Source organism: Oryzias melastigma, linkage group LG19 (assembly GCF_002922805.2).
Source record: "Oryzias melastigma strain HK-1 linkage group LG19, ASM292280v2, whole genome shotgun sequence".
Taxonomy (NCBI): Eukaryota; Metazoa; Chordata; class Actinopteri; order Beloniformes; family Adrianichthyidae; genus Oryzias; species Oryzias melastigma.
This window is the reverse complement of record NC_050530.1, coordinates 5,309,349-5,322,260: the sequence shown is the minus strand read 5'-3', so window position 1 is coordinate 5,322,260 and position 12,912 is coordinate 5,309,349. Positions and strand designations below refer to the sequence as shown.

At 41.2% G+C, this 12,912-nt stretch overlaps 1 protein-coding gene across 8 annotated transcripts in view; it reads left to right on the top strand.

Annotated features, from left to right (window-relative positions):
* Positions 1 to 12,912, top strand: part of cacna1g (calcium channel, voltage-dependent, T type, alpha 1G subunit) — a 192,285-nt gene that overhangs the window by 57,225 nt on the left and 122,148 nt on the right. For all 8 annotated transcript variants that reach the window (XM_036217045.1, XM_036217043.1, XM_036217044.1 and 5 more), the window contains exons 3-4: positions 5,037 to 5,148; positions 9,346 to 9,479. In XM_036217045.1, the coding sequence (XP_036072938.1) occupies positions 5,037 to 5,148; positions 9,346 to 9,479 (246 nt within the window). The remainder of the gene's footprint in view (positions 1 to 5,036; positions 5,149 to 9,345; positions 9,480 to 12,912) is intronic.

Below are 12,912 nucleotides of genomic sequence, written 5' to 3'. Positions count from 1 at the left end.
CCCTTGGGGGGCCCAGACCCGTGCCTGGGGTGGGGCGGGGGGATGCTCGGCGCTGCTGGGTGGTGGTGGGCTGCATCTTAGCACTAATAGTTTGTGTGACAGATTGAAAATCTTTATTTGTGTCGGTTTGTATGATCAAGTGTGTGAGCTGCTGCTATATTGTGTACATTCTGACTAGTTTAAATGTGGAGACTATCTCAACCAACAGGTGTGTTTGTAGACAGGCCCCGCCCATTCTAGTTTACTATTTAGAACTGGATGGTTTATGATGTTTCCCTCTGTTGCCATCTTCTTTTTTCTCTAACCCCCCACCCCACACCCCCCCTCCCCAGTGTTAATTTTGACAGAGAATTTTAATTTAGTTTTAGTCATAGTCTTTTGACTAAAATAGGGCTTAGTTTTAGTCGCAATTTAGTCATGTTGATTCTATTAATTTTAGTCAAATTTTAGTCGACTAAAATCTAAATAAAGATAAAGCATTTTAATTAAATTTAATGAAAGTATGATCATATGAATAACACGCAAAGATTGTACTAATTTGTAAAAAAAAACATTTTATCACTTTGCTTTCCAAACTTGTCATATCTGCGAATTCAGTTTCAACAACTTAAAACACATTAAAAGAAAAAAATAATGATAATTCCATCCCATTTCCAATAAGAAAGTGTCTATTTGTACGTAATTTTCAAAAATGTGCGGCCAGTGATGAACTTTTTTCTTAATCGCACAGACCCAGAGTAAAGGGTTAAGGTTAGGATTATGGTTATGGTTAGGGTTAAACAAGCAAATGTTTCCTGAGTGCTGCAGTCTCTGCAGCTCATGGCTCCACCAGGGGATGGGTCAAATGTGGAGAACACATTTAGACATTTAGGAGCGTGACAGTTAATGGGACTTTAACTTAAACGTTTAAGTTTAAATACAAAAAAAATCCAGCCTTGGACAAATTTAAAATGCGTGACGGAAATGCAGCAACGGGATACTGGCTGCACGTATTACATGTGGACAAGCATGAAATTTCCATCATATTCTGTACTGAGTGTAAATAACATCAGCCTCATTATAAATGTCTGAACATAAAAATAAAAACTTGTATTGAGGAGGTAGTCAAGTGTAAAAATGCATTAAAAAACATTCACTAGGGAGTAAGCTGACCAGGACACATGTAAGCATGTTATATGTGCTTGAACAGCAGGTCTGTGATGAACTGTAATACCACCGCCGGCCAATAGAGGGCGCTGTTGTCATGTAAGACGTGATGGAGTTGGAGATTAAAACGTTGACTGATTGTGGATCTGAAGAAGCAGCGGGGCGGCTAGCGCTCGGAAATACGCTAAAACATCGGTTTATAACTTTACAAACGTCATGCTAAAACAAAACCGCATTACTGACATTAGGGGGAGAATTAGGATTCAGCCCAATACGCTGGAAATAATCGTGTTTGTATGTTTACCTTTGTGTGGATTTCAGGCTGGCTTGTCTGCAAACGTCGCTTCAGGTTTGTTGTGTTTTTGCCTGTGATGATCGCTCCACACAACGTCTTGTTGAGGGTGGCGTTAAATGTAACATTTGTCCTTACACGTACTCTTCTTTTTCTACCTGGAGTAGACATTTTTCACCTCTATCACAGACACAATTCATTGAATTAGCGTCTTAGCAGGCTGTTGCAGGGCTCTGTGTTCTGATTGGATCGTTTTGCATTTGCTCCTGCCCACCTCCACCAGGAGTCACTGTGATTGGATGTTGTCTTCGAACAACATTTTCGTTTCGTCTTTATTTGTTGACGAAAATGTCTGTCAAGTTTTTGTGTTTGGGTGGGAGTTTTTGTTTCGTTTTTGTTGGGCGACAAATGTTGTTGGCGAGGACGATGACGAAAATTTTTCGTCCACGAAATTAACACCCCCCCCCCCTAACAAAACAAAAACAAAACATAATCAATATAAATAAAGTTTAGCATTGAACACAACAGGGGTTTATACTCAATAAATCCCTGTTGTGACAGTAAATCTGACCAACACTAGAAGCTCTCAGCCCACATCTGTTGGCTCAGCTGTTGGACAGGACAAGTTTAAAAAAAAAAGAAAACACAAATCACAGCAACTCTCACAAGGGGCGGAGCAACAAGCTCCCTGCTCCGCCCCTTTCTGATCATGCACCTCAGGACAAATAGATCCATTAATGTTTTAGTTTTCCTGGTCTGAGCGGGAATCTGGATCAGAACCGTACGGCTGGATAGATCAAGTTTACTCTGCGCCAATAGTTCCGCCCACAACTCAGAGATGAATTTCTGATCTTTGTTCTGGAAAATAACTTTTTGGATACTTTTTGGATTTTGGATACAAACTGCATCATTGTGATAAAAAGACCACTGGAACTTTTTGGAAACAGAACCAAAGATGATCCGAGTGGAACTTGCCTGGTATGATGTGCATCTCTCTGTGGTAATCTGTAATTCTTCAGTTACGTTCATTTGAATCCGTACTGATCATTCTGGAACAGAAGGATCAGAACCAGATCCCACAAAGATCAAAGTTAAGATGTAAAACAGACTCAGAAGATCCCTTTAGAATTAAGATGGAACAAAAACTTCTCCTCAGAGAGGGACCAGATTGACAGAGTAATAAATGTAGATCAGAACCCAGAAGATCCTGAGAGAGTGGCGGTAAACAGTAGCAATAATAAATATTCAGAGGCTCCTGTGTTTCCATCAGTTGCAAACAGAGAGCAGCTCTGAACTTCTGCTGCTGCGCTGCCTCATTCTGAGGGCGTGTGTGGTAATTATAGCTCAGCAGCTGGAGAGGAAGATCAGCAGACCAAGATACATGGAGTCATTATTGATATTTGTCTCCATTCTTCTTCTGTGGATCGGATCTATAGTTTTATTTTAAACCTAAATTCTTTAGATGGTAAGTTGCTAAAGGTTGCAACTGCTTTGCTGCAACAGCATTGCAGTTTTATACGTCTTTACGTCAAGCACCTCGTGCTCTTCAGCATGGTGATTAAAGTCGTCCATTTTCCCACTGTTCTCCATCCCTTGTAGTTTGAAGCAAACAGGAAATATACAAAACATGATAATGGAGGACCATGCGGATCGGATGATCAAAAATAGAACTTTTAGTAATGAGCTTACTCCACTGCTGCTGGACGCTTATCAATGTGCTCTGGAAACTAAAATGATGGCCCCATCTTGGTCTGATGCCACAATAATAATAATACATAAAGATGGAAAGGAGCCCCATATCGGCCACTATCCATGCTCAGTAGAGATCTTAGAATTTTAAAGAAGAATATTGGCAAAACGATTAAATAATATCATACCATGGTCCAGGTGAATACTCGATTCTGATTGGCTGCTGGGTGTGGATTAAAAAATGACAATCCACAGTAATAAACCACACCTAAAAAAGAAGTTCTGGTCACACAGACCAAACGTTCGATATCACTGCGCAGGCTTCTTTAAAACACATTTTTCCTTCATCATCTGAACAAAACAAGCAGTAATGGATGAACTTTCTCTCTGAACTGATGCTTTATTTAACTTATTGTAATGATCAGCATTTATATTGCTTGTCTTTTGTAAGCTAAATTAGTACATATTGACAAATTAGTCAACCCTTAACCCCATAATGTTCGGCCTAACTTCGGTAATTTGTTTTTAAAACTAGTTATTGTTCTACAAATAAGACACATCACTCTGCATGATACGTGTAGTATTCTGTCTCACCACAAGAGGGAGTTTCCGCTTTTAGAGCAGCTCAGAAGAGCGAACCTGCTGTGAAATGAAACAGAAACAGAAGCTGATTGTGTGCCGTTTATGTTCTAGCTGTCCACTGAAGGCTTAACTTCAGAAAAAGAAGAAATAAATCCTAGTTTGTCCGGTTTTTCTTTCAAAACAGCGACACTTTACCGCTGCAGCTGAGGTCTGTAACGGCTTCAGGCTCTCTGCGGTGTTCCGTGTCACCATGACAACAAGCCGCATCACGGATCAAATAGTCCACTTTTTATGAAAAAATTAGCTAAACCAAAGAAATAACAATAATAAAGTACTAAATATTGATTGAATATTTATTTCTTTTGTTAATGACCATGGATAATACCCTCCGAAGTGTGCATTATGAGAAATGAACGCACTTTGCGGAAGCAACCGTCCGACGCAAAGCGGAGGACGGTTCAGGCCTGGACAGAAACTGAGGTTATGATCAATTTTCTAATGGCTGGCCCTTCCATCTTTTGAGAAGGACACCTTCCATCCGTCACTGTCAAATCAGAGTCCCTGATTGGTCAAAATTGCTGGTTTGACTTCCAATACACATTCATTGAACTAGCATTTTGTATGTAGAGCCTAAAAACGGACTTTAATATTTGTGTAGCGAGTGAATGTCTGAGTTTTTAATGTAGAAGCTTGAAACACGTTTATACGATCTTTAATGTAGACTTTTTACTGGAAGAGTCTGCTTGAACGCATGTTGCCGAGGTCAGTGAGAACGTAGCTTTAAAGGGAATGGAAACCATGATGCTTCCAGCTGGCCTTTCCTGCTTCCTGGATTCTTTCATTGATGTGAATGAATCTAAAATGAAACTAAAACATCCATCCATCCATCTTCTTGGCCGCTTCTTCCCTTTCGGGGTCGCGGAGATGCCGGAGTCTAACCCGGCTGCTGATGGGCGAAGGCGGGGTTCACCCTGGACAGGTCGCCAGTCTGTCACAGGGCCACAATCACACATACACTCTCACATTCACACCTAGGGGCAATTTAGAGTCAACAATTCACCTAGGAAGCATGTTTTTGGATGGTGGGAGGAAGCCGGAGTCCCCGGTGAAAACCCACGCATGCACGGGGAGAATATGCAAACTCCACACAGAAAGGTCCCAGCCGGGATCCGAACCGGGGCCTTCTTGCTGTGAGGCAAGAGCGCTAACAACTGCGCCACCGTGCATCCGAAACTAAAACAAACAAACATCAGATCAAGTATGGAAAGGGAAATCAGTTGTGTCTTTCTGTGCCTCTTCACTGTGGTCCTTAACCTCTGTCCCATACATGGTTTGAGCGAGCCTCCATGCTGGTCATCCTGCTGAACTGTGTGACTCTGGGCATGTTTCATCCCTGCGAAGACCTCAACTGTGACACTGAGCGCTGCAAGGTTCTGCAGGTAAGGTCTTTTAATGAATGGCAGCGGTTGCCACAGATATATTTATATTGCCATTTTCTTTTTCACAGCATTGAATGTGATTTAAAAAGAGCAGCTAGAAAAATGTTAATACAGTTTACTGTTGAGTAGAGCTTTTATGAACACATGACTATTTGCTCACTCTGGGTGCACTTAGTATCTGTTACGCCCAACCACTCCAGACTACCTCTGATCTGTGACCAACCACTCCAGACTACCTCTGATCTGCAACAACTACTCCAGACTACCTTTGATCTGTGACCAACCACTCCAGACTACCTCTGATTTGCAACAACCACTCCAGACTACCTCTGATCTGCAACAACTACTCCAGACTACCTTTGATCTGCGACCAACCACTCTAGACTACCTCTGATCTGTGACCAACCACTCTAGACTACCTCTGATCTGTGACCAACCACTCCAGACTACCTCTGATCTGTGACTAACCACTCTAGACTACCTCTGATCTGTGACCAACCACTCTAGACTACCTCTGATCTGTGACCAGCCACTCCAGACTACCTCTGATCTGCGACAACCACTCCAGACTACCTCTGATCTGTGACATCAGCCAGGTTCAAGGTAAACCAGGTTCAAGTCCAATAAATCAGGTTCAAGTCCAATAAATCAGGTCCAAGCCCAATAAACCAGGTCCATGCTCATAAAGCAGGCCCTAGCCCAATAAACCAGGTCCAAGTCCAATAAATCAGGTCCAAGTCCAATAAATCAGGTCCAAGCCCAATAAACCAGGTCCAAGTCCAATAGATCAGGACCTAGCCAAAAAAAAGGTCCAAGCCCAATAAACCAGGTCCAAGCTCAAAAAACACATCCAAGCCTAATAAACAAGGTCTGATCCCAATAAACCAAGTCGAAGCTCAAAAAACAGCTCCAAGCCCAAAAAGTAATTCCAAGCCCAATAAATCAGGTCCAGGCACAGAGCTAAACTAACCCAGGACAAACACACTAAATATTATCTAACTGAAGATAAGAGCTGTGCCTCAGAACATCACCAGAGACAAGTCAGCGGTAGAGCCCAGCCAGCAAGGCCTAGTGGGCCCCATATAGTTCAAAAGTGGGCAGAGAATGTGGGCCCCAAATTAGTTTGTCAACAGTTTCCGTGATGGCCCCAGCTGTGTTTGCCCACATTGGCTTAGGTGGCTATGCTAGCCAGTCGCCCGATGGACAGCGTAGCGAGTTCCGCTGCCCAGGGTCCGGCAAAGCATGCAAGTGCTGCCGCCCAGGAGTCAGCAGAGCTAGCAGGGTCGCTGTCCAGGCCTCCAGTCCCTAGGCAGTGAAGCTAATGTGGGCCAACACAGCTGGGGCCACCACGGAAACTGAGGACAAACCCAATTGGGGCCCACATTGTCTGCCCACTTTTGAACCATGTGGGGCCCACTTGGCCTTGCTGGCTGGGAGTATCCAGGGAATCCCACAGCTGATGTGAAAGACCAGTTAGCAGGGTGGGTCTAGAGCACTATCAGGATCTCCACCTCAACTGTCGGTCCCAGATTACCATACAGGTTGATCTGGGCTCTCACAATAAAACCCCAAAATAAAAGTGGTATCCAGAATAAACTGGGACTGTTCCTAAAGCTCATAACTTTCCCAGTCCACCAAGTACTGGAGACCACACCCCAAATGATGACACTGCAACCATGGAACGAAAAGACAGATCCACTCGCCACGAACAGGGCGGGCAGCGGGGTTCTGTAGGCAGGGACAAAGACGTGTTTGGACAGATTTGACCCGAGACACGAGGGAAGTTAAGTCGACACCAAGAGGTGGAGGAAGTTTCAGTCTAACAGCCAATTCTGTAAAACGGAAAGAAGTGTGAAGCAAAGACCGTCTGACAGCCTAAAGGGGAGGGTCTTAGTAGACTGCTAACCCTTCTGACCATGAGGTATCTAGGAGCAGGAATCTGTTTATTGGTTCATTCTGAATGATCCAATTGGATCCAGTTCTCTGACCTAAAATGGATCCAGGACATCTTGGTTTGATGTATAAAGTTTTCAAATGACTTCTTAGACTCTCAAACACACAACGATACAAAATAGACAAAGAATTAAACAAATGGCAGAAAACATAAAAGATTCAAAAGTAGACGAAAATAATAAAAGCAAAGAGACAAAGATAAAACAGAGAAACTGAATTAGGAATAAATGAAACAAACCCGACAGTCGGCGAGTAGAGATGACCCAGAACTCCTCCCCTTGGAGAGACCTCTGCAGCAGAGGACACAGCAGGACAAACAATGGTGATAACATTTCCAACAAAGAAATTGTGATTTTTGTTTCTTACCTCAACTGGTGATTCATAGCAGTAAAGTGAGGAGTGAAAACGTTTGAAGGCTCTGGTGACCCAGCCATGCTCTCACTCTGCTGGCAGCAGCCGGCTACGCATAAATCCAACCTTTGCTGTGTGCGTCGCCATGAAAGGTGCGGAACGGACAACAACATGACACCCAAACACAAACTGAAATGGAACATTTAACGAGCCCTGGAAAACCTTCAGCTGAACTTTTCACTGAACATGTCTGATCGTTTCATCCAAAACGTTGATGTCCACTAAAAAAGCTCTGATGAAGAACCACCGACAGCAGCTGCTTAAACTGAATTCAAGCTACATTTTGATTTCTGTTGAAATGACTGAAGAACCAAAAACAACCACAGAAATTATTTAGTCCTAGACAACGATAAACCCCAAAAAACAACAAATCTGGAGCAGGGAACAGAGGGAGGTCCTCAGTCAAGCAGGTGAGCAGGTCTCAGTTTGGTCTTGATGGTCATCGTAGTGATTAGTGACAATGAACTTTCACTGCACACTATCACACACATCAACACACACACTAACACACATCAACACGCACACATTAACGTGCACACTTGCTTACACCACTAAATCCCACATATGCAGAGTAAAAATACACACTCCTACACACTACAAAACTGTCAGGAGATGATGACGGGAAAAGGAGACGGACCGGGTCTTCCTCTGGAGAAAAAAAATGTTTCAGAGGATTAAAAATGAGAGTCAGCTTTGAAGGGGTCAACATCCAGATGTTTATGGTGGGGGGGTGGAGACTGAGGAGCCAACTTGAGTTGTTTTTTTTACAAGCACTGAGAGCACAGCGCTGTAGAACAGGTTGTTGCTGTGATGAAAGCTTCTGCACTCGGAACTGTAAATGTGTCATCTGCTGTTGCATAAGGGAACTGCATTGTTGGAGGGGGGTGGGGGGGGGGCACAGGCTGCTTCCATGTTGGAGGCATGCTGACATTGCTGCTGTTGCCGCCGCCGCTGGTGGCGCTGTTGCTGCTGCTGTAGATCCTGCTGATTATTAATAGCTCTGCAGAAGTGAGTTCCAGGCTCCTGGTTTATTGTAGGAAGTGTTTGCAGACACTGACAGAACCACGCAGGGTCTGCGCAGTGACAGGATATCCATTTCTGGCTGTGGCGTCGTTTGTTTTGATGAAAAATGGCTTAAATGTGGGCCGAGAACAGTAGGGAAGAACCAGCAGCAGCTCTGACCTGTTTCCCTGCAGTGCTGCACGTTCTGCAGTCCTGTTCTACCAGCACTTCTGCTGATTACCTGGATCAGTTGTCCTGGGTTAGTCAGAAAGAGGAGATCCAGAGTCAACTAAAAACAGAGAGCGGGGCAGAAAGAAGTGTCAATAGTCAGGGTGGTGCAGCTGTGCTCATAGGTTTACATGAAAGGAAATATGGTTTCATGGTCATTTTTCTCCACTCATAGTTAGTGGTCGGATGAAGCCATTTCTTGTTAAGCAGTGTTGACCCTTCTTAAATCAGAACAACAGAAACAAGTTTCCTGCTCTGAAGTGTACATCTCCTGATGACGTTGTCCTGAAAACACAACGGATACAAACGGGTTAGACAGACAGCTGAAGGTAGCCCTTCTCACCTGTGACTTGTTTACCTGTAATTATTAGCTGCATTTACATGGACATGAGTAATCAGAATAAAAACGCCTCTTGTAAACAAAGTGATCGGAATGATCTGCCTCAGACTGAGATAAGTGGTTATTCCGATTGAGGTGCATGTAGATAATGTAATCAGATTACTGTGCTGGTCTTTACATCTTTTATATATGGTAAAGCTCTATATAAGTATACAGCATTGACTTTTATCTAACTTTTTTGTTTCTTCTCTCTGTCTACGCAGGACTTCGATGACTTCATATTTGCATTTTTTGCTATTGAGATGGTGATAAAGATGGTCGCTCTTGGGATTTTTGGCAAGAAGTGTTACCTTGGAGACACCTGGAACCGCCTGGATTTCTTTATCGTTCTTGCTGGGTGAGTGATGTTATCACACTGACACCGTTTGGGCCTGTGGTCACAGGACCACTGCTTTGTTTTGGACCCATATAAGGCCTGCTTCTTGACTGTAGTTTTCATGGATCCGAATAGAAACAAAATTATTAAACTTTTTGCAAAATGGGAAAAATGTAGCAGCCAGCAGCACTGAGATCATGAAGAAAGGCTGTTCTAGCACTGACGGCATACACAGTTCTGTCAATCAAAACCTCTTCTTCTCAAGTTTAACCTTTATGGAGGAAGTTCTCAAAGATTTCTCTCAGAAGAACACGATTACACACTTAGATTAATAAACTTTAACATAAACAATGTTAAAACCAGAAAAACTCAGAAAAAATTGATCTGTTTCTAAAGGCCTGAGTCTTTAATCAGACACTCTTCATTGGAAGACTTGCCCAGCTATCTTACTGTCATAGTTCAGCAGGGTTAATGGATCCATATTACATCTGTGAAGACACACGTCTTCAATGTCTTCACCAACGACCATGTCTTAACTTGAGTTAGGCATTAGGAGACTGTGATTAGGGGAATGCTCTTTTTTTAAGAGTTTATTTGACAGAGACCATGTGCAAAAACATTAAAGAGGCTTCACACCAAGGAAGGCAAGTTTATTTGTAGCACATTTCATGTACAGAGACAATTCAAAGTGCTTTACATAAAACTTTAAAAGAAACAACCAAGAGAAATAGTACAAATGTGATCATTAAAATAAAATTAAAAGAACGTAAAAAGATTTTAATTTAAAACAAACATAGATAAACAGTGCGGACGTAAACTTTTGAACACACCAGATTAAAGCCAAAGCTAGTTTCCATCTGTAGTCCCAAAACAAGTAAAAATCAATACAATACAAACTTCAATATACATGTAAACAGTCATTCAATACCCCTCACACATTAAACCTTTCCACAAACAACTGATTATATAATACATTTTTACAATCAAATCTAACTAAAACCATATCACTGCTTACAGACCAAGTCATCCAAGTACACACTCTGACTTTAAACATTTCAAATCTTGACTGGTTACACAATAAAATAAATAAATAAAATGATACAATAATTGAACTAATTGTATTCACTTATGGATTTTCATTTATTTTATTGTTTTAACTCAGACCAGTCTGTGTGTTGTGTTTTTGTTTTGTATTGTTTTGTTCAAATAAGCAAAAGTGTGAATAAAATATGGTTTAAAAAAAGTCTGATGGACTCTGAGAACGTCATGAAAATCAGTTACTCTGAATGGAGTCATGACAACTGAGGGTTTCTTTTTTATATATATATATATATAACTGTCAAATTGACTTAAAATCCTTTAACTTTAGTTTAACAGCCTATATTTACACACGTGTGTAAGTTTAAACATGTATGTGTTCATTTGTGTTGTCTCTGTCTTTATAACGACTCCTGACGTTTGGTCAAAGTAAGAATCAAAGATCAGTTTTTGAAGTTCAAAGTTATTTTCACTGTTGTAGTTTCAGCCCATTAATGTACACATAAGAAAGAGAGAAGTGTATAGAGAGGCCTCTTTTGGTTCTTTTAGAGTAAGTTTCCTGTTTCCACGTCTAGCTGGTTACATCAGGCTTACTGCACTGACACATTGGTACTTCTAACATAAGAAAAAAACATGTTTTTATAAACAAATCAACTGCTAGCAGCTGAGCTTCATCTGTCCAGTACGGTAGCAGGGCGGCTCACTCCAGTACCAGACTTGAAACAATGTTTCATATTTTAGTAAAGAGGTGGTTGTGGTGCTGAGGTGCAACAATAACCTCTTTATTGAAAGGTCAAAGGTTCCCTGGACTACATTGGTCAGAGTGGGTTGGTGAGTGGACAGCTTTTACCAACATTGTGAAGTTCTTTCAGCCTCAAATGAGAAGGAAATGGCCTATAAACCAAAATACTAGAACATATGAGCAAAAATACTAGTTTTTGGTATTTTAAGAAAAAGGTCCCGTACAAGTGAAGCAGCGATGTTTCAGAACAGATTGAACTGTAGACGCTCTAACACTTAATGCTTCACAGAGAGGTGTGCTATGATGATGTAGGAGAATGTGCTGAGACAAATGTTCTGGTCTGAACTGCTGACTGAAGAAATTACATTTTATTGTTTTTCTAAATATTCTTTCCTACAGATAAAATAGTTTATGAACAGAGTAAACAATGAAATAACTTGATAGTAATACAAACACAAGTACATAGGAATTCAGTAGTTTGATGAATACGTGTTACCAAACGTATCCTGCTGCTTTTGTTCTGACATTTTCATCTCACCACCTCCCCCGCTGGTTTTTAACGCCGTCCTTCTGCCACGGCTTCTGTCGTCCATCACTAGGAACAGGACACATTTCCTTCTTCGTGAATGTGTTTTTGTGTGTACAGACCTCTTTCAGCAGGAAGGATGCATTCTTCATGCTCTACTCTACAAGCTGTAAATCGGATGTGCTTGGAAGCGTTATTTCAATCACCCCAAACAATGTATATGACACAGTGATGTACTCTATATTACACCTGTCTTAACTCACATATGCACTGAAGTGCCATCCCATTTATAGAGCTCAACATGATCTCGAGCGTTTGTCAGAGTCAAAGAGGGGTCAGAACCAGAAGATCAGGTCCAGATAGAAACACTCAGTGATGCAAGTAGAGCGCCGTAAACAATACTTGACACTGAGAGAGGCACTGGGAGATGAAAAGTGTTAGTACTCCAGTACTGCATCTCCACAAGGGGGTGCAGTACTGGAGTATTGTAGGGGAGACTTAAAAAAACATATATATATATGACTTAAAAAACCATATATATATATATATATATATATATATATATGTGTATATATATATAATAGAGCTGTCAGGTGATTATATTTTTAATCACGATTAATCGCATTTTGTCCATAGTTAACTTACAATTAATTGCAATTAATATGTGGCCTTTTTTTAAGGAACAAAATGTGTGCTTCGTGGAATTTAGCAGTTCTACATTAATTATGAAAACAAGAATGACAAAATTAATAGTTTTCATCAGAAATACTTTATTTTGTAACATTGTATTGAGATAAACTTTCTTAACAATAAAAGGCTGTAACATAAATACCTAACAAAAGCCCAAGTGCAAGTGAAGGGCATTTTAAATTCAAAACTTCAATCAACGTTCAGTAAAATAAAATAAAAAACATCAAAAATAACATTTCCATAACACTTTCATGTTCATTTTTTGTCAGGACCAAATCTTTTCCTCCTCTGCTGAACTACAGTAATAAATGAAATAGAGATTTATCATTTCCAATGAACTTTTTTTTTAAAACATTAAAGACTGAGAAAAGCGGGATACTCTGTGGATAGTTCGACAGTCTGTTACTGCTGCCGCGTTCTCTGGCTGCAGCTCGATGCAGCGACGTGTCCAGCGGAGC